This window comes from Chelonoidis abingdonii, chromosome 1 (assembly GCF_003597395.2).
Source record: "Chelonoidis abingdonii isolate Lonesome George chromosome 1, CheloAbing_2.0, whole genome shotgun sequence".
Classification (NCBI taxonomy): domain Eukaryota; kingdom Metazoa; phylum Chordata; order Testudines; family Testudinidae; genus Chelonoidis; species Chelonoidis abingdonii.
The window spans coordinates 199,306,131-199,328,355 of NC_133769.1; the positions used below are offsets into that span (position 1 = coordinate 199,306,131).

At 40.8% G+C, this 22,225-nt stretch overlaps 1 protein-coding gene across 2 annotated transcripts in view; it reads left to right on the forward strand.

The window, feature by feature from the left end:
* MAP3K7CL (MAP3K7 C-terminal like) overlaps positions 1–20,427 on the forward strand; it is an 87,779-nt gene extending 67,352 nt beyond the window's left edge. For both annotated transcript variants that reach the window (XM_032779712.2, XM_075062031.1), the window contains exons 4-5: positions 3,970–4,085; positions 19,375–20,427. In XM_032779712.2, the coding sequence (XP_032635603.1) occupies positions 3,970–4,085; positions 19,375–19,555 (297 nt within the window). In that variant the 3' untranslated portion in view covers positions 19,556–20,427. The remainder of the gene's footprint in view (positions 1–3,969; positions 4,086–19,374) is intronic.
* Positions 20,428–22,225: the final 1,798 nt, after the last annotated feature.

The following is a 22,225-nucleotide window of genomic DNA, read 5'->3' on the forward strand; positions in this document are numbered from 1 at the left end:
TTTAGCGCTACTCCTCTCGTCGGGGTGGAGTACAGAAATCGATTTAAAGAGCCCTTTATATCGATATAAAGGGCGTTGTAGTGTGGACGGGTACAGCGTTAAATCGATTTAACGCTCTTTAAATCGATTTAAACGCGTAGTGTAGACCAGGCCTGAGAGGGAATATAAGTTTTCAAGTGTGTAAAAGGTTGTTACAAGGAAGAAGAAGAAAAATTGTTTTTCTTAACCTCTGAGGCTAGACAAGAAGCTTAAATTGCAGCAAGGGTGGTTTAGGTTGGATGTTAGGAAAAACTTTCTGTCAGGGTGGTTAAGCACTGGAATAAATTGCCTAGAGAGGTTGTGGAATCTCCATCACTGGAGATTTTTAAGAGCAGGTTAGACAAATACTTGTCAAGAGTGATCTAGATAATACTTAGTCTTGCCACGAGTGCAGAGGACTGGACTAGATGACCCCTTGAAGTCCCTTCCAGCTCTATGATTCTGTGGTGTACTCAGAGCTGGGCTTGCCCTAAATCTTATTAGGCTTTCTGTGAACATCAAAACATGAGCGTTCACACCTTGAACAAGAGATTCCACGGAAGGAAAGGGAATGGGCCCAAAGTCACAGGATCCAGAGCTTGCCTCTTGGTTCTGAGGACTGAAAAAAAGTGTTATTTTTGTATTCTGTTTTATCATTGACTGATCATGGTTTTTGAAATGCTACAAAGCAATAGGAAAGCTTTTTTACATGGGGGGAAATGGTTTATACAATTATTGTTTTTTTTAAATTTCTATAGTGAAAAGCTCCTAGATGTTTGAGTTGGAAGGGACCTCTTGTGATTGAGATGTGTAAACAATAAGTTGTCTGATGAATTGTTTAGGATTTTTGCTGGGGTTTAGCTGTTAATATGTTTCATGGAGTTAACTTGTCATTTTAAGACAAAAGCAACACTCTGAAGAGGAAACAATGAGGGAAGCAGGTTTGAGAGTCAGCAACTGGTTCTGAGTGAGAAATAGCTACAAAGTCTCAGAATGACTAGATAATTTTTAGTTCTCTAAATATATCTTTTGAGTGGGAAGCTATAATGTGGAAACTGAATGCTCCTTTAATTTTGGAACTGGTGTAAACTGGGTAGATTTGAAGAAGCTAAACTTTTTCCTTTAAGGACCATAGTTTAGGGGCTTTCTCACTGAGTACTTTAAAAAGATTTTGTTGTGATAAACTTGTGTGCTGGTTACTCTGGTGGATAGCAGAGATTGTGCTTTGGATCACCCTGGCATTCCTAGAATAGAACACTGCAACTTCTGTATTTTTGTCTTGTTAAATTTACACTGATTATTTGGGTGGATATACAGATGGTGCTGTAGCTCACCCACAGTGAAATATAATTAAAACCCCTTTCCCAGGAAACATCACTGCCACCAACCAATATAACAAATAGGAAACCTGATCCAGTAGGTGCCAGATGGCTTTAGGAGAAAATGGGGTGTATATACAGGGGTAGGCCCTTCCTCCCCTGGATGCTCCATTGCCTGGTGGCCAGCTAGAGAGTTGTGAGCTTACTGGCTCTTGCTTCCTGGAATCATTTATTTAAATCCTGGCCTGGGATTTATCATGCCTCTGATCCAAGTTTTAGTTGAACCCAAGCTGTCTCCCTATATTTATATAATATAGGAATTGTGTTTTTTTTTTAAGTTGCTGAGGGTCTAGCTGATCACCTGTGTAAGGGGTCAGGAAGGAATTTTTCCCATTGGGGCCAAATTAGCTGTGGCCTAGTGGGTGTTTAACCTTCCTTCTAGCATGATGGAGACATGGGTTGGGTTAAATAGGTATAAGATTTAGGAATTTAATGTGAGGAGTTCTAAGAGTGTTAGTTCATCCCAATTTGCGGCAGTTGTGTCCAGATAAGAGATATGGGATTTCACTGGTGGACCCCAGGTCTATGGACTAAGGAATACCTGAAGTTGTTGCAAACCGGGGTACCTCTTTGGTACGTAGTGTCCCCTTCATACTGTGAAATGTAGGGGATTCAGCAGAGCAAAGTGAATCCTTGGGGTATGCAGTGGAGAGTCTACCCTGAGTTATGAGCTCTATGATAGATGCCCTTTAAACACCACGATGGACGCTCCTGAAATGCCTGGTAAGAGATAGGGCAGATAGTGCCTCTCTCCAATGTTAGATTTTCATATAAGTTGTGGCCTGCCATTTAAAATCCATCCCTGTGTCTGTCCTTATTCCCTTGGATGTCCTGAGAAACTATCTCTCTGGGGCTCTGACCTCACCTGAACTCAAAGCTGTTTCTTAATTTAAACTCTCAGAACTCATGTTGTATTGAAAATGAATGTTTGTACATCCACATTTCTTAAAAACTGCATACTACTTACAATTAATTCACATCAACCATTTTTCTTCAGTAAGGCACCTCTGAAAGAGACTCATTATTAAGTAAAAACCCATTTGTTCTTTCTCTGTAAGTAGATTTAATCAAAACTTTGCTTTGTAACTTTAGCTACAGCAAAAGATTTCAGAGTCAGGAAAAAGAATAACCGAAGTACCAGTGCGCCGCCATTCCTGCCACAGATACTGAAAGCATATTCCTCCCTAAATAGAAGAGTCCAAATAGAGCTATGAGGGATAGAAATAGATTCATTTTTATTCCAGAGGGCAGTTGGATGCTCCTTAGCAGGACAGTAGAAGAATTATTTTTAACTGTTTCCTTTTGATTTAAACAGGTGGCATAATCATGCTATGTGGCGTTCATGTGCAGTTGATTGATTCATGGCTACCAATTTAAAAATATTAAATTTCCTACCAGTATCATGGACAAAGTGTGAAGCTCGTCTCTGATGTCTGAATTAAGCTACATTTTTTTAGAAGAAGCAATACCCATCAACCTCCACTTCCCCCAAATTTACTTTCAGCACATTAGTTTTAATTCTTGAGAGGAGTCCCAGGGTGGGGTATTTTTATTTGCTGTATTTACAATAGTGGATTTCCAAAGTTTACATTCTTCTTTTAAAAACAACTTGCTGTACTAATGTAGGGACTGCATAGAGTGAAGTCAGTGATAAAACTCCCATTAATTTCAATGGTGGACAACTGGGTCCCTATTATCTGAATACTCTTAAAGAAGTGTTTTCATTGTCCTCATAGTTTTTCACTTCTACAGCACATTCCATCACTGGAACTCAAAACACTTCACAAATATTAGTGAATTAAGCCTCACCTCAGCCCCTAGGTAAGTATTGTCTGTTTCCTTTTGCAGTTGTAAAAACTGAGACACAGAGAGAGAAACTTGCCCAAGGTCACATCAAAGGCTGTGGCAGAGCTGGGATAGAGACTAAGGTTGAAATTCTGGCTCCCTGAAATTAAATTGCAAAACTCGGCCCCAGATCTTCTGGCTGACAGTGGTGTTCTTTAACTATAAGACCATGTCCCATAAAGTGGCATGTTGAGGGGGGGAAAGCATGTATATGAAAACAAAACTATTTAGCCAATGGTTCCTCGGTGTACCCTTTTCTAATCTTATAGATGTTTATGTTTGAATTAGAGCTCTTCCCACCATCAACTCAGATTAATTTTCTGCTTGATTCTGCAGTGAAATTATAAATACCATGTTTTATATTGTGGTGTGGATATAACTGGTGCTCCAGATTTAGCATTATTACTTCACTGTACCTGATGAAGATGTTGTATAAGGAGAATATCCTTCTAATCCAAATTTCACTGCTGGCTTGCAAAGGTAGCAAGGAAAATTATGAAAATATTTGAAGGGTTAAAAGGTTTATGTTTACATGTGACCGATGGGAAATAACTGTAATAACATTTGGTCTGGTCCTGCAGTCCTTGCAGTAAACAGATGTTTTCCCTAAAAAAGGACTACAGGATTGGACCCACATCATATCTTGGTTTTTAAATAGGCAAGATTTCATTTCTAATGTTTGTCACATGCAAAAGCATTAGATTATTTTTTCTTTCTGTTTGTGAAGCCTCTGCCTCCTTGCCATGACTCTACAGAATCTATGGAGGTGTTCAAACAGCACTGCCAAATAGCAGAAGAATATCATGAAGTCAAAAAGGAAATTGCACTGCTGGAAGAAAGAAAGTAAGTAACTTTTCTCCAAAGAAACCCCAGTATTTACTTATACGTTCAAAGGAAAAGAACAGTAATTTGCATGAAGAAAAACTTTCATAATTATTTTTAAAATTACTGCAGAACCATTCACATGGAATATGTTTTCCAGGTTAGTGAAGGGAAAGTGGAAAATGCTGCCAGAAGTAGGTATTAAAGAAAAATGGTATTTTTGTGTGAGTAAAGAGACTAAAAGAGTAAAAGTTTGAATAAGGAAGCTAACTTTCAAGATCTTCATCTATAGAAACCCTTCATAATCTAAGACAGAAGGTCTTTGTGACCCTATTCCCCTGCCTGGGATAACTGCAATTGGACAGAGCAGACCGTCTCTCTGTCCTAAGGTTCGGCCATGACCAGGACGAGAGCAGAACTTTAACTATTCAGGGCTCTCAATTATGCAACTGACCACTGAAGGACATCCACCAGAATCCCTTTATTGGCTGCTTTTAGGACACTGTATGGCCTTATTCGCACAGACTTGCACCAGTCTAAACTAGTGCAATCCCCTGCATAGACAACCTTATTTCAGTTTTAAGAATGATTTAGTTCTGTATAGCTTAAATTTGTTTTTTATGAACTTTAGTTAAACCTGGCAAAGATGGTGTGGACCCTCTGATTTGTAGTTTAAAATCACACCTTAAACTATTGCAACCTTGCATGTAGACAAGCCTTCTGGAAGACCCATTTATTATGGCATATCTACCTTTGACCATTTTTTCAGTCCCTCTCTGTCCAGTTGTTTTGTGTTGCGTTTCCAGACTATTCCTCCTCTTTTTCTGTATTCCTTTTGCCTGGTAGGGTGGTTTGCCTGAGTTACGTTAAGTTTATTCTCTTGCCAGACCTTTCTGATCCAGTTGATAGCTTATTCTGACAGTCTCATCCTTTTCATAGTAATGGTTTGCATTGACTTTATGGCATGGTGCTCAGTTGTTGATCACCACAATTATATAAACAGATTAAACAAAAATTTTTGATGCTAATTGGATTCTTCCAAGGTGTCATTAATGTTAAATCAAATGCCAGACGTTGACAACCAGAATGATTCAGCATTTTGTTAAAGAACGAAAGAGTGAGAATAATTCAGCTGAAAAGAATACTCTAAGCAGATCCTTAATCTACTGTACTTTCCACTTCTGTTGTATAGTATTTGGATTTTATTTTAACAAAAGGCCAGCCATCCCACAGAAAAAGGCCTTTTTGTTGTAGCTGTGTTTCACCAAGCCTTGGATTGGGGTGGAGTGAGAGAGGGTAAAAAGCTAATTCAGGAGATGCATCCTTCTTTAACAAACCATTAATTCTGATGCTATGGGACTTTGGATTTTCCTCAGTGCAACAAAAGCATAATTTTCTGCCTCAGTTACCCCAACTCAGGAGATTCCTTTTGAGGTCATGTAAGAAGGAGAGGTATGATCAGAGACCCAACTATAAAGAATGTTAAGATTTTAAGCCCCAGACCTGCAAATGGGTCCAGATGAGTGAACACCTGCCCTTCTTGCAGAATCCCACTGAAGTCAGGGCTGGCTCTAGGTTTTTTGCCGCCCCAAGCAAAAAAATTTTTGGCTGCCCCCCATCCCAGCCCTGGGCTCCCCGCCGCACCCCGCTGCCGCCTCAGCCCTGGGCTTTCCTCCCCCCACCCACACCCCCTGTCGCCCCAGTGCTGGGCTTCCCCCTTTCTCCCCCACCAGTGCCCTCCACACACACCTTCTGCCGCCCCAGCCCTGGGCTCTCGCCTCCCCCAACCTGCACCCTCCTTCCGCCGCAGCCCTGGGTCACTGGTAACGCGCTCCCAAGGCGGGTCATTCAGCAGGAATTTTTGATGTGCACAGAACACAGACTGGATGAGCAAATACAAGTATGCATGTGTAAAATAAATGTCTGTGTGTCCAAATGTATGGTTGTGTGTGTAAATTTCGATATATGCATTTATTGGGATTTGGGCCACCAGTTCTGAAGGTTTGATCCAGAAGTTGAGTGGAACCGATTTATTGTGAATAGATCTAAAACAAGGAAAATAATTCAAAATTAAAATTAATAATATAATATGTAAGTGCTAACAATGTATTTTTGTAACTTTATATGGGAAGAAATTGAGACTATTTATCTGTTCCACCACAGATATTAGTCCAAAATTTTCAAACTTGTCTAAACTTGGTTGTCTAAAGTCAGTTACATATTTATAATCCATATTTAGCACCCAAATTATTTCAGTGGAAGCCATTGATGCTTGGCACCTCTGATAATCCAAGTCTGATACTTATATATCAAATTATGAATTTAAGTGCCTAACTTTAGGTACCCAGGCTTAAAAAGATGGCCTTATTTTTTTTTTTCAGAATGCTGATTATAAATGTTTTATTACAAGTGATACATACCTGAATGAACTACACACATTTTCAAGCAAAACACACTTGAGACTTTGAGGTTTTTCTTTAATAAAAATATTTTAAAAATAGTTTATTGCATATGATAGAATGAAATTTGTCTTTTGGGAACACAGTTATGTATATACAGATCCTATGACAATAGGCACATAAGAAATGTTTAATTCTGGAAAATTCCAAATACATATACAAAAATATATCCAAGCAAGAGTGGCTATGTAATTTCTTTCTGGACTATTGTTATATGCCTCCTAATAATATACATGATACCTAGATACCATGGTGGTGAGTGCATTAGAAATGCCTAGACAGATAAGGATGTCAGTCCAGCACCTTTTACTAGCTCTCAATTCATTTAATCTAAAAAAAAAAAAAGAAGGAGAAAAAGATTTTTGGCCTGTTGACTAATTTTTTTGATAGTACAATACTGTTCTAGACAGAAACAGTTTGAAAGTTACAGGGAACAAGATATAAGTGGGGTATTTGCTGAAATTTAATAGACTAGAGTGGATCACACTGGCTGGGATGAAATGGGATATTAAATATTTTATAAATTAGAAGAAAGGGATGTTTTGTCTCTTCTAAAAAGAAGTGGGCTGGAGTAAAAAATCTGTCTGAATGACAAAAGATCAAAAATGGAGTCTTTTCTGAGTTTTCTGAAACTTCACTAGTTTAGGGACTACTGCAGATGTCCCAACTTTACCACATAATATTATCACATTTTAATCTACATTTATGGAAATATGGATTCATAATAGTGTAATATGCCAGGTAAATATAATCCTTGCTTGTAAATATTGAATACAATAAACTGATAAATACACACATGATTTCTCCCTTTTATTTTGAACAAATAGTAACTTGTGTAATCTTCCACTCAGTTCACATCTTTACTGAAACAAAGAGATCTTTTGTTAGATGGCTACCCTGCCAGCATTCTTAACTTCCTCTCCACAGATTAGTTTATCTATGGAATGCAAAGGTCAAACACTACCTGGCAACACATACTGCCAAGAAGCCTGATGATACAAAACTCTATGTTCAAAATATTGAACAAGATGATAGTCTGCTATCATATGGCAAATTAATGCTATTGCACAGATCAGAATTTATCAAGGAGGAGCTTAATCAGATCATAATGATATCATAAGCATAAATAGATGTCAGTGCCACAAGCTCGTTTGAATAACTACAGCTGAAAAGTGTTATTTTATAAAATGATTTCTTTATAACTTTGTTTACATACCAAAGTGACAGATGCCTTAGAAATATGGTAGATAAATAATGTGTAATTTGTCTGTCTTGCCTTCTCTTCTTTCCAAGGACCTAGAGCAAATGCAGGACAGTTAACAATCTTTGTTTTTCGCTTTTATCCTGCATGCTAGCCCACCAGCCAGTGCTAAGAAGTTAGCACCAGCCCGTGTCTCTTTTGGCCTCCTGTTGCTTAGGGGCCCACTCCTGGCTGCTTTCTCCTCCTGGCCTCAGACCTCTTCCTTCGCAATATGCTTTTCACTACAGAATGCAGGGGGAGGCAGGAGCACAAAACTATAAAGGGAGGTGGTGAATTGATTGCTGCACCCCACAGCAGGAGCCTTTTTGCCCCATTTTCTTTGTGGGAGAGGCAGCTAGTAAGAGTACAAACCATAGTAGATGTGGGAGCAATGAACACATTTACCTCATGAGGAAGAGGGGATCAAAAAATGAGAATTATAGGGTAGAACAAAGGGCAAGACTGGTGGGAGAACATGCTGTAAATGAGCATAGCTCTGACTTAATCTGAATTCTGCCCATTTACACCAGCAGAGAATTTGTTCTGATATGTAGGGCAAGGGATAAACTCAACCTGAAATGGAGGAAGAGATAGAAAAGGAAGAAAGGGGTGTGGAGGCAAGGATACACCACACTTAGATCAGTGAATATAACTTAATTTATGTTCCTGTAACTTCTTATATTTCCATGACGGATGTGTTAGATCTCTAATTTTGGGTGAAAGGGATAGGATGGCTGGTTATTTTGGGCACTTATTACTGACTAGCTAATGACCCTGGATTATGCAGTTAAGTATTAGAGTTATCTTGTTGCTAGCTATATTTTGTATTATTAGCTCTGGCCAGTTTTATCTTTTGCCTCCCCCAAACAATTCTAACACGTCTGAAGTAAATGTGGCCTAGGATTGTCCCTGTTCTGTGCCACAGATACCTTTTCACTTCCCTTCCTCTGTGTGTATTGTAGTAGACCCCTAGTTGACAGTATGCTTATGCCCTGACTTACAGGTTAGTTCACTCTTTTTCTACCACCCCACTCCCGTCCCCCACCAAAAAAAAGAAAAAAGGCTGCCTCCAGGTGAACTGGAGATGAGGGCTTTCCATGCTTTTATTAGCGTTCATTCTCATCGCTGGATACTGCTAAATCACACAGATGATTACTGGCACATGAAGAGAGTTCAGAGAAGCAACACTTAGCAACTATTTGTAAAAACAGTTTGCCCGGGGAACATAGGAATTCCCATATTGGATTAGTTTAGTAGTCCAATTAATCCAGTTTTCTGGCTCCAATAATGGCCAGTACCAGCTGCTTCAGAGGAAGAAACTCTGCAAGCACGTATTTATGGGATAATCTGTCCTTAGGGAAAATTTCCTTCTAATTTCCCATAGTTAGAGGAAGGTGAATGTGCCAGAGCATCCGGGTTTATATCCCTCCCACAGATCTTGATTTTTTTTTTTAATTGCTGTTATAAGTTCTAGATATTCTTAGTAGCCATGTGAGGCTTAGCCATTGCCTGCTCTGCAATAAAATACCTGCACCTGGCTTGTGTCAGCTGACTCAGGCTTGGGCTGCAGGGCTCTGAAATTGCAGTGTAGTCATTTGGGCTGGATTCCAAGTTCAGGAACCCGCTCCCTGATGGCTCCAGCCCCAACCTGAACATCTACACTGCAATTTTATAGTCCTGCAGCCTGAGCCTGAGTCAGGTGACACAGGTCAGCTGCAGATGTTATATTGCAGTGTGGAAATACTCTAAATGTCTGATGTGTTCAGTGATGACAATCTGTTACACAAACTAACTGTGTTGTGTGCTTTTGTTTTTTTTTAATCTATTTCCTTTGGTTAGTTTTGCATGTCACCTTTCAATTTCATGGAATGTTTTCTTAGTCTTGTAATACAAGAGTGGGGAATAGAAGCTCTTAAATTACCTTCTGTGTGCTGTTCTTTATTTTATATGCTTTTATCATGGTCTCACTTATTCATCCCCTTTAAGATAGTCCCAAACTTTTCAATCTTTCCTCATAAGAGAGCAAAGAGTTCTGTGGCACCTTATAGACTAACAGACGTATTGGAGCATGAGCTTTCATGGGTGAATACCCACTTTGTCGGATGCACGCATGCGTCATGCATCCGACGAAGTGGGTATTCACCCATGAAAGCTCATGCTTCAATACGTCTGTTAGTCTATAAGGTGCCTAAGGACTCTTTGCTGCTTTTACAGATCCAGACTAACACGGCTACCCTTCTTATACTTGACCTCATAAGAGAGTTTTCCTGCTCCTAATCATTCCTGTCACTCATCTCTGAACCACCTCATACTTCAGTTTCCTTTTTAAAATGTGATCATTACTGCAGTGTTTCAGATGCGTTATAGAATGGCAATATAATTTCTATATTAATTTTCATCCTAGTCCTTATGCATCCTAACATCTTGTTTGCTTTCTTTGACCGCTGTTGTGCATTAAGCAGAGGACTTCATTGATACCTGCTGATGTTCCTAAAAATGCTGTGTATCCCAAACCCACCAACTTCCTATTCTGCAAATTGCTCAGTTTACCCACATTAGGCTTTATTTTCCACTGACTTGCACCTTGTGTAATTATTTGCACTTCTGCAAAAAGGTTGTAAAACACCGCCAAATCAGAGTGGTACGCTGGCTTCATTTAATCCCAAAAGACTCTTCAGCTTGTCCTGCCATGCTGATCAGTGCTCAGATGTGCTAGGACTACACAGCTGAAGCATGCTGTAAGTGGCACGACTACAGACTCTGCCTTTATAGCTTAAAAACCAGATTGTTACTGGTCCTTGTTTGAATATCCTCCCCAAGCAGAAGCTCATTGCAATCCCTGCACTCTCCTAGTTCCCTCTGAGATGAGAACATGGACAATGTTCCCATCTTCCCCCCCAAACTGTAAGCCTCACGAGGTGCAGAATTTTTCCTCTCACGTGTGGCCCCATTGGCCTGACTGGAGCTGCCCGTCCAAATACAGAAGTCAAACTACACCTATGGGTCAGAGCAGCCCCAAAATGTTGAATGAGGAGGCAGGACTGTGATCATGCCACCAGCTGACAGGTATGCATGCTACATCTTCCTAAGGGGGTGGCACATGCCCCTGAAAGTCACACAACCAGAGGCATAATCCTTCCTCGTCCTCACACAGGAGACGGAGGGGAGCGACTGTGCACCACTCCCATGAAGGGACAATGCCTACAAGGTACATTCCACCCCATATCTCTTGTTTTTTTATTTGTTAGAAGTGAGCTAGCAGAATTTGCTTGTATTTATTATTTATTCAGAATGAATGAAATAAAAAGGCACCTCTGCTTGCCACAAAAAGATCCTTTACTGTGTAACACTGCAGGGGTGAAAATCATTTCATGAAGGCTCTGCCAGTTTCTTTAACTTGTTTTTTTGCTACTGAAAGACATGCATTTCATTTTTACCACGTAAACCATGCTTTTCATGGAAAAAACAAAGTGGACATCGAAAAAGGGCACTACAGATTCCCTCATAGCCTCAAGTGTCTTAGCAATGGTGTTAGAAAATGCTTTATCAGTTATGTTAGTTTCTTGCTAAAAGAAAACACAGATTAAAAAATTGCTAGAGCTATTTATTAAGCATCCATAACTAAGGCTAGATGGTGCAAGAGTTTATTGTGGTATTCTTCAAACTCTGAAAGCTTAGTTCAAATCCAGGATTAGGTCACAAGCAAAAATTAGTAGGTGGTCTCAGCCTTTTGTGAGCATTGTAAACCACACCATTCATAACATTTAGCAGTTCCCTGGTATTCTAATCTTAGGCCTTTGTAACAGGCTGATAGTGTTTGCCTGAAACATTACCCCACTCTGTTAACAGGTGTTGATACTGACAATAAAAGAATAAGTAAGTTCTGCTGACTCAGAGGCAGGCGATTCTTTATACTATTTGAATATAAGAGAGCTTCAATTGGCTTTCTAGGAAAGAGGATCTAAGGTGTGGGCTGAGCAGTGAGGGAAGGAGCATTAGACACAAACTGTTTGTAGAGAAGGTTTGAGGTGATCTTGATTATCTGTTTTTTTTTTATTACTTCTTATTTAATAAAGCCAAACCCAGGAAGGGGTTATAGTCTCTTGGTTCTGTTTGTAGGGCAAGTTGGAAAAAGTGCTTGCTCAGAGATTTGATCCAGGTTTTGCAAGTCAGGATTGATATTCATTTACAGATTTGTGCAAGTTTGCATAGTGTTTGCCTGCACTTCCCCTGGTTTGAGGCCAGCTAAGTATTATTGGTGTCTGACTTTCATAAGCACTAATATTTTCTTCCCTAAAATTTGTCATGGATTTAAAAACCTTTACCTGCTGATACTGAAAAGCAGTGAAATGAGATTCTGATTACTGATTGCTTTCTTTATTCTATCTCTGTTTAGTGTAACTGCATACATATAAGAAAAGTAATGAAGAATAAATCTGAAGTAATTTAACTGGAATATTTGTAAGTTAGGAAGTGGTTGCTTGGAAAAGGTCAAGCCTTCAGTCCAGCATTGCACCCAATGGAATAAGTGGAAAGACATTCTGAGGAAGATCTTAGCTGGCCCCAAGTGATGAAAATCATGGAAAGGAAGTTTCATGTCACTAAATTATTAATACAGTTAAATTAATACAAACTGATTCCTCTTAAATAGATTGCATAACCCATAAAAATGTTTAGCTATTACTCATTTGCACTTGATCCTTAGGCTGGCAAAATTCCTTTTGATAGCAGCCTAGTAAGAAATGTTCTCTTCAACTCAACTTTGGCATTTAAAAAAATAGTCGTTCCAATATAGGATAAGAAAAGAGGAATGAATCAGTCAATAACATTCTGCTTTTCAATAAGAATGTGATATGGTTAGCAAGGGGAAGTTTTCCATATTATGCTATAAGATTTTCCTGTATGAATAAATTGAGGTACCTTAAAAGGATGCTGAGGGAAGAACAAAGAGAAAGAAGACAATGGCCCCAGATAAGGATACCAAGCACAGACTTGTTCCCCCTCCCCAAGTTGCAAGCATTGTTTTGCCCAGACTGGGAGCTAACTGCTCACAGGGCTATAAATGCTTAAAAAGTTACTTAATCTGTGGGAAGCAAGATGATGAAAAAGACAAGGCAACTTATAAAGGAAACTCTTCCTGAAGCAAGGGGTTGAACTGGTCGGTATGTTAAGGGAACAGACTATGCCAGCCAGCCCCTAGTTGGACTTGGAACGTGTCTTAGGCCATGTCTGCACTACAGAATTAAGTCGATTTAAGTTACACTGATGATCATAAACTGCTGTGATTACATCGCTTGTGCACGTTCACACAACACTCTTTCTGTTGGCGGAGCACGTCCACAGTTGGTGCTCTAGCACTGAGAGAGAGAGCAGTGCACTGTGGATAGCTATCCTACTGTGCAAATCGCCAACTTCTCCCACTAGGAGTTCTGGGAATGGATCACAGTGCATCATAGGGGTGGGATCACTGCCCCATGATGCAGTTTTCTCTGTCCCATGATTCCAAGGACTTCTGACTGTATTTCATGCCGTTTTTCAACTGCACCTGTAAACTTTGCATCTGCCATTTCTGCTTGAAAGCATGGATCCTGCACTGATCACCTGTCTTGTGATGAGCTTTGTGAACACAAAGAGGCTGATCCTGCAGTATTTCATGAGCTGTGAATCTGAACAGGATTCCGTGGTGCCTGCCCTGCTGTGTACCATGGAAAGAAACAATTAAAAATGGATGTTGGCATTCATCGAACAGCTGCATCCAGTGGACTTTCACTACTGGTCTTGGGAAACAAGCACCGAGTAGTGGGATTGGATTGTGATGCAGATATGGGATAATGAGCAGTGGCTGCATAACTTTGATATGCGCAAAGCCACCTTCCTTGAACTCTGTGTGGAGCTTCCAAGAACACGAAAATGAGAGCTGCCCTAACGGTGGAAAAGCATGTGTTGATCACTGTGTTGAAGCTGACAACTCCAGACTGCTACCAGTCAGTTGCCAATCAGTTTGGAGCTGGGAAGCATGCAGGGCCATTAATCGCCTTCTGCTATGAAGGACTGTGATTCTGAGCAATGTGTAGGAAATAGTGGGTGGCTTTGCGGCAATGGGATTCCCTAACTGCGGTGGGGCGATAGATGGCGCACACATCCCTATTTTGGCCCTAGACAATCTTGTGATGGAGTACATCAACAGAAAGGGCCATTTCTCTATGGTATTGCAAGTGTTGGTGGATCACCAGGATTGTTTCACTGACATGAGTGCAGGGCGGTCATGGAAGGTGCATGATGCATGCATCTTCAGGAACACTAGCCTGTATAGAAAGCTGCATGCATAGACTTTCTTTCAAGATGAAAAGATTCCAATAGGGAATGTGCAAATGCCTATAGTGATCCTGGGAGACCCAGCCTACCCCTTACTCTCATGGCTCATGAAACCATACACCACAGCCATTAGGAGTGCTTCCACATTTAACTCAGCAAGTGCAGAATAACCAAGAATGTCCGTTTGGCAGATGAAAGGGTCACTAGCGCTGCCTTTTTGGCAGGTTAGACCTCAACGAGGAAACTATTCCCGTGGTCATAGCAGTCTGCTATGCTATGCATAACATTTGTGAAACCATGGGGGGAAAGTTTGCCCAGGGGTGGAGTTCTTGAGATGGATCACCTGGCGGCTGATTTTGAGGACTCAGACACCAGGACTATTAGAGAGGCTCAGTGGGGGACTATTCGAATCAGGGAGACTTTGAAGCAGCATTTTGACAATGAGCCCAACCAATGTGTCGTTCAGTAATGAATTGAGCCAAGCATTGTTTACTTGCCACATTGAATGACCCCTGTAATGATTCCTGCCTGAGTGTTAACTGTACTCTGCAAATGTGGCAGTCACCACTGTATATGAATTTCTGTTGCAGCCACCTTGCATAGGTCACAAAGAAACACTGACTTTGTAAAACTAAATTTTTATTTAGCTGCAGTGCCCAGATTAACATTTCTTACAAGGGACATGATAGTGAGCAGCACTCTCTGAAGTGAGGATCTCACAGCTATGTGTAAGTCCAACTTTTGTTATGGGAGATGTCCCTGCGGGTGGTGTGCTAGGGGTACTGTGGCAGGCCAGAAAGTGCAAGGAATATACGGGGGGAGTTTGGGAAGAGAATGGAAGGCAGGGAGTCAAGCACTACAGTGCAGTCAGGGACCCAACCATCTCTGTTTGGTCCTCTGTGAGCTTTATTATCTGCTCCTGGCCCGTCTGCTCTCCTGGCTATCCATTTCTAGCTTTTTGTTTACTGTCTCTTGCCACATTCTGTCACTATCAGCCTGATCTGACAATTGCAGAGCTTCAAGAAACGTGTCCTCACTCCTCGTTTGCTTCCTTATCTGATGGAGGTGTTCCGCTGGTGTGTAGGAGCTGGCCCTCAAGCACACATCTGCAGAAGCAAAAGAAACAGTACAAAGAGTCAGTATTGTGTGTGCACTCACTGGCTTTGAGAAAGAGGTGTATGTAACTTTCATTATTAATTTTCCTTGACAGGCATACACTAAACAGAGCACTAAACATGGTGATTTTGGCCAGGGGGATGTGGGGAGGGGATGGTGGAAAGGGTCTGGGTGGTTTCAGAAGGGGATCAGTACAAGTGCTTAAGGACACTATTTTGAATGTTGGCACCTGTAAACGGGCAGCACTCACCCCTGCGGTGCCTCCTACTGATTATTTCAGGAATTAGCTCAAATTCCAGCTCAGAGCACCCTCTGCAGGCCGGTGATCCGCCTGTCCTCTGCTCTGGCCCCGTGTCCCTCCCTGTACCCCAGTGCCCTTTTACATGGGGTTCTGCCCCCCTGGCAGTAACCCCTTTCTCTTTGGGGTTTCCCCCTCCTGGGACCCCCCACCCTCTATCCCCACTTTGCCTCAGTATTGGCTATTGCCAGTCATTGTCTAGCCCCACACCCTGGGGCAGACTGCAGTATCAGCCACTCATCATCAGCAAAGGGGTTTGGACCTGCTGCCTTGGCCTACCCCTGGGTTGCACCCTACAACCCCAGTACCTCTTGGCCTCATCCTAAGCCACAACCTGGGGCTTTCCAGGCAGGAGCTCCCCAGCCTTTCCCCAGCACTGCTTTACTCTAGGTACCTTATCCAGTTCTATGCAGCCAGGCCCTTCTCCCTCCACAGGCAGAGAGAGACTGTGCTCCTGGCTTCTCTGCCTTTTATAAGGACCTATTGCTCAGTTTGGGGTGGGGCCCCAGCTGCTGCCACTTCCCCCAATCAGCCCAGCCTAAAAGGCTGCTTTCTCTGGCCCCAGCCCCTTCTCCGGGATGTTTTTAACCCCTTCAGAGCTGGAGCAGAGCCCCACTCTGCTACAGCACTGTCTTCCACAGGCAGGACCAACTGAAGCTGAAATCACACTACTGAGGGTAACCAAAGATGCAGGGGTGCATTTCCTGCATGCGTGTGGCTTCCAACAGGTTCCATAGGCTGCTTGCTGTATGCTGCTTTGGTGTCTGCAGAAGTAATTGCCAATTGGTGCAGCAAAGTTTCCTACAACGGGGGAAGAAACAAAGCAGTTCTGCCAAGGAACCTTTGGCAAAGGATTGTAGCATATCTGCAGGAAAGTTTTCTAGAGATCACTGTGGAGAATTCCCGGGAGATCTTAGTGTGCATTAACAAATTTTTCCTCAGCGCCCCCACTTGTAGCTGCACAGGGGAACGAGAAGCAGATGCAAACAATACCAAGTGTTAATTTCAGTCCCTTCTCCCATGTGCACCATGTAATAAAATAAAGGTCACCTCTAGCTCATATAACCATGCACTACCAAAGCAAAATGAGTACTTACCGGAACTCCCCTCTCTTGCTTCAGGCACACTAGAGCTGGACCGCTGTGACTGGCTAGATCCCTCTGGAGTCAGAAAGAGGTCTTGGCTCACCTCACCATGCCACAGGACAAGCCTGTTGCTTGTTCCATATCATCCTCCAACTTGACCTCTTCATCCACCACCTAGTCCTTGGGAATGACTCGACTGGCCACAGCCTCCAGTCCCCTCAAAGTATCCATGGGGCTCTTGGTGGTGAAGGTGGGGTTACCACCGAGGCTGGCGGGCAGCTCCTTGTAGAAGTAGCATGTTTTTAGCACTGCACCGGAGTGATGGTCGACCTCCCTTGCCTTCTGGTATGTCTGCCTCAGCTCCTTGATCTTAGCATGGCACTGATGCATACCCCTTTTGTGCCCCTTCTCATCCATGCCACAGGCAATCTGCTTGTAGGTGTCAAAGTTCCTGTGTCTGGATCGGAGCTGCAACTGCACAGCCTCCTCTCCCCACAGACTCAACCAATTCAGCAACTCCTGTGTACTCCAGATGGGAGCATGTTTGCTGCGGAAAGCCGGCATGGTTGACTGGGAAGATGTGATATGAGCTGTCCACGCCAAGCAAACAGGAAGTGGAATTTCAAAAATTCGCAGGGCCTTAAAGGTGGACGGGTGCATGCTTGTGTCAAAGTTAGACTCAGGACTTACAGTTTGTCAGACTACTCTGTTTTATTAGCACAGCGCTCTGCTAATAACATCCAGATAATGTGAGCACCATGCAAAACACAAACTATCTTATTTATACAGATAAAAGAGCGGGAATTAGACATAGGAACTAAGAAAGCAAAACAGTAAAATTCACCTGAGGCACAGCATGCATATCCTACTTCCTTACTAACTCTGATCGATCTAAGGCTAGTACTTCACCAATTGCCCTTAAATGGTGCAATTGTTCTATGTTAATGTCTGTATTCCTGACAGCTGGATTGCAGCATTCCAACAATTTTGCTTAAAGGTACAGACAGCATTTCTTTAATCCTTTCTATTTTCACAATATAATTCATTCTACTTTCACACTTGTGTACCTGGCTGCAGGGCAGCGGAGTAGAAACTGCTTACCAAAGCAGTCATGATGGGCATTGTGGGACACCACCTAGAGTCCCCTTAGGGCGACATAAACAAGCACAGTGTCTACACTGACACTGTATTACTCTAACTTTGTCTCAAAAAGCTCTGTGCCACTCATCAAGGTGGTTTTATTATGTCAGTGTAGCAGGAGAATTAAATTGGCGGGAGGAGAATTGTGTGTACACCTCCACTGTTTTGTCAATGAAGCCAGACTTTTGTTGACAAAACTGTGTAGTTTAGATAAGGCCTTAGTAATGTCATACAGTAGAATCTTATAACTTTACATACAATGTTTCCATACATATTTTACCAGGACAATAATGATCAGCAAATTATGAGTTTTCAAATGATGCCTCTTCAAAGGCATACTTGTTGTACAAAATTTCATACCCTTGTAAAAGGAGTGAACATTGGGGTACACCTCCCTCTTACAAAGCTGTGGCTAACCCAGAGGCGGTTCGTCAGGGCCTCTTTCCTGGACAGGGCATCTGCTACTTTGTTGTCTTTTCTCTTTATGTGCACAATTTCCATATCAAATTCCTGAAGTAAGAAGCTCCAGTGTAGAAGCTTTGAATTTGAGCCTTTAGGTTTGTTTAGCCTAATCAATGACTAATGATCTTTAAGACGCTGAATTTTCTATTGAAGAGGGAGGGCCTGTTCTTTTGAACAGGGTAGTTGCTTAACTGCCCACACTATAACATAGCATTCCTTTTCTATGACAGACATTCTATTCAGTTGATGTAAATGTTTTGCTTAAGAAAGCAATTGCGTGTTTCATGTTATTCTCCCCTGTTTGCATCAGCACAGCACCCAGACCAACATCTGATGCATCTTTACACAGTTTAAACATTTTGTCAAAATCAGGGCTAGCTAGAACAGACTTTTCAGACAAAATGTTCTTTATCAAATCCTTCCTGGCATGCTTTCATCCAACCGACTTTGTTTAGCTTGGTCTTTTTACACAAATCTGTGATGGCAGAGATAACGTCACTGGACCCACACACAAACCACCTGTAATAATTTACCAGACCTAGAAAAATTGTGCTTATTTTTTGGTTTGGAATACCTGCCAATTTACAATAGCTTCAACTTTCAAAGCATAGGGATGTTTGACCTTCCCCTACCCAGTGTCCCAAATAAGGAACTGTGGCTACTTCAGTTTTACAGAGGCTTTTATAGTCAGGCCTGCCTCTTTGAGTTTTGACAGCACAGTTCCCAAGTGTTCTTTGTGATCAACCCAAGTGTTACTAAATACTGTAGTGTCATCCACACATGCTCCTGCAAAGTTCTGTAAACCATTTAACGCTTGGTTTACCAGCCTCTGGAAGGTGGCTCCAGCATTTAATTAAATCAGATGGTAACACTATGATCTCATAGAGTCCTATATCGGTGATGAAAGCAGATTTTTTTCTGTGCATCCTCATCCAAAGGGATCTGCCAGTAACCTTGAGTTAAATCAGAAGAATTGAGATATTTAGCTTTGCTTAAAATGTCCACTATATCATCAGTTCTAGGCATGGGATATGTATTTAGTACTGTAACAGCATTAAGTTTTCAATAATCAACACAAAACTCTACAGTGTTGTCTTTCCTAGGGACCAAGACCACAGGTGATGTCCAAAAGCGTACCCTGGGTAATGGCACTTACATACTTCAACTTTTATCTTCCTGTTTTCTTAATCCTCAGAAAGGAGCTGATTGCCAGACTGGAACAGGCAGAAAAGGAGAGCATGGATGCTGCTCAGCTGACTAAGGAATATGCAGAACTGACAGAGGAGAATCGGACATTGAAACTGGCTCAGATGCAGTGTGCAGAGCAACTGGAAAAGCTTAGAATACAATACCAAAAGAGACAGGGCTCTTCATAACTCTCAACTAACCAATGAGAGGCAGTCAAATCCAGTCTTTGTTTTGTGCTGGCCAAGAGGTTTTTAAAAAAGGTTCTGTTGTAACACTTCACTAGAAATACAGAATATATAAAAGTCTATATTTGATTTAATGCTTGCAAGCCGGTAGCTTAATATAATGGATATTTTATTTCAAGTAACATAATTGAAGCTAATCTAGCCCCATTGTATGTTCTAGTAGATCAGATTTCTTTTCTAAAGATATTTCTTCCAATTTAAGAAGATAGGGACACACTAGAAACTGATATAAATAGTCTCTATGTTGGGAGTTGGACCATACTAAGACATACAGCAGGGGCAGCGTTAATATATGGAACACTGGAACACACTCGTGCTTCTATTTTAGTTTAGTTTTCTTTTTAGTTTTTATTTTTTTCATGCCTAAAATGTTGGGAAATTGTCCTAAATCTAATCTGGCTACGGCTCAAGATTATGCTCCGGGTATCTGGCATGTTGATAATGTCAACTTTAGGTTGTTTTATAAATTCTAAAAGATTGCACATTTTTAAAAAAGGACTTTCATTAAAATAACACTAGCAGATCATTTTGATCAAAGAATTACATTGCCAGCAATCATTTTCAAGTTATTAAATTGTGAAGAAATAGATAAGAAAGTTTTCTTTCCACCGCCATATACTTGGCTATAAATTCTTTTCTTTTTAAAATTCATTTGTACTGTTTGGCATGCAAGAAATGGAAAAGTTATGTATGGACACTACAGTGGTGAATAAATAAGACTTTATGGCTGCTAATGGAGCATATTTCAATAAAAGTACCATATATTTTGTTTTTATTTTGTAGGCTGTTTTGGAACAGAAATGACTGAGGGTAGGTACTAAGCAGTTCAGTGATAAATGAATAACTGTGAGAGTTAAAATGGCTGTTTTTCCTTGCTCTACTTATCACTGTATTTTCCTAAATCAATTGAAAATCCTTTGTTATACTTCCATTTCTATTCATACAGTATATTTTTCATTAAAAGTAGATATACAAAAAAAGCTATTTTGTGCCCTTCACTTCCTTAATCTTCCCCATATTTTAAACTCTGCTCAACTGGAAGTATATTACACTTTTGTGAGGTTAGAATTAAATACACAAATTTGATGATAACATTACACTTTTAAAATTAAAAATGTTAGGAATTGCAAAAGCTAAGATATTCACTGTAACCTTTAACTTTGACCCCATTCTTTTTGTAGGACCCAAGATTTATACTAAATTAACCCAGGCAATTCTCACTGAAGTTATTTAGCACCAAATTTTATCCCAGCTAGTGCAGCATAGAAGCCTAAAGGAGCCCTTACATCTCTCCGCTGGCTAACAACATCAGGTAGCAGCACAGACATGAAGGTAGGTTCCATAGGGCTGCTGCTTACTTCCTCATGGAGTATGGGGACAGGACGGGGTGGGGAACAGGCAGAATCTCAGCTCCAATCTCCCCAGCACACTGGGCAGCATACCTTGTACTGGGTCTGTACCTGGGGCAGTTTAGTCTCTTCCCAGAGCAGTAGGAAAACAAGAAGGGTAATTGTATTTGAGTCACAATCTTTTTTCCTGGGATGCTTAAAGGACATGTAATAATGTGCTGCCCACTATTAGGGCAGATCATTATCTCACAGTGTAGTCCTTGTTCTGTGTACAAATTTGAAAGCAAAACTGGATCCATACATTAAACAGCATAATGAATCATATAAAATACTTAAGATATGGAATGTGGGCAAGGTAAGAACTTTGAGACAAATTCTGTGCTGACATACACTGTGTGTAATCTTGTCTTCAGTGGGATTGCATTGAATGCATGACAAATATTGTAAATTCTCTGTTTCCTCCTCCCTATGGTACTGGAGTACTGTGGTCTCGCCACCTGGAATAAAGCTGGAATTCTTTAGATAAGGTTCTTATTCAAAGCCTATTGACATCAATGGAAACTCCCTTTGACTTCAATTAATTTGGGATTTTTTATTCCACTGATCTGGTCTTTTTCCATTTAGCCAAATGCTGTTTTTTCCCCTCCTTTATATTGTTAATTAGAATGCACAATCAAAAATAGCTCACTTTTAATTTACATATATGTACTAACATGAATGCACGTTTTTGAGAATAGCAGCTCAAAGACATTGCATCACCTGCCAAATGAATAAAACCAAAATGGAGGTAGATGAAAAAGAAAAAAAATAATCAAGAAAATATCAAATAAGAAAAAGAGAAAAAAACCTAAATGATCTGACAAGTGGACAAAATTAGATCCACTGAACTTTGCAAATTCATTTGTAGGAAAATGAAACTGTAGAAAACTGAGTATAACCAAGAGGCTACTCACAGTGTGTAAAGGATGATTCAGTCAGATTAGCCTTCTGAAAAGAAACTCTTTGTTTTTCTACCAATAAGTTCTTTAAAAGAATATCAAAGCATGAAATAATAAACTTTTACATAATCAGAGTAACTATGTTGTCTTGACACCTTGGGTTTTTCTTAAAGCAACAACACTGCTAAATGATTTAATACCTATCACATTTTATATGAAAAGATTTGCTCATGATTTGTGCTCTTTTCCTCTACTATTTCGAGCTTTAAGACTGAACTATTCTGCTAAAAAAAATCCATTCTAAATGTAATACTATATACAAAAGA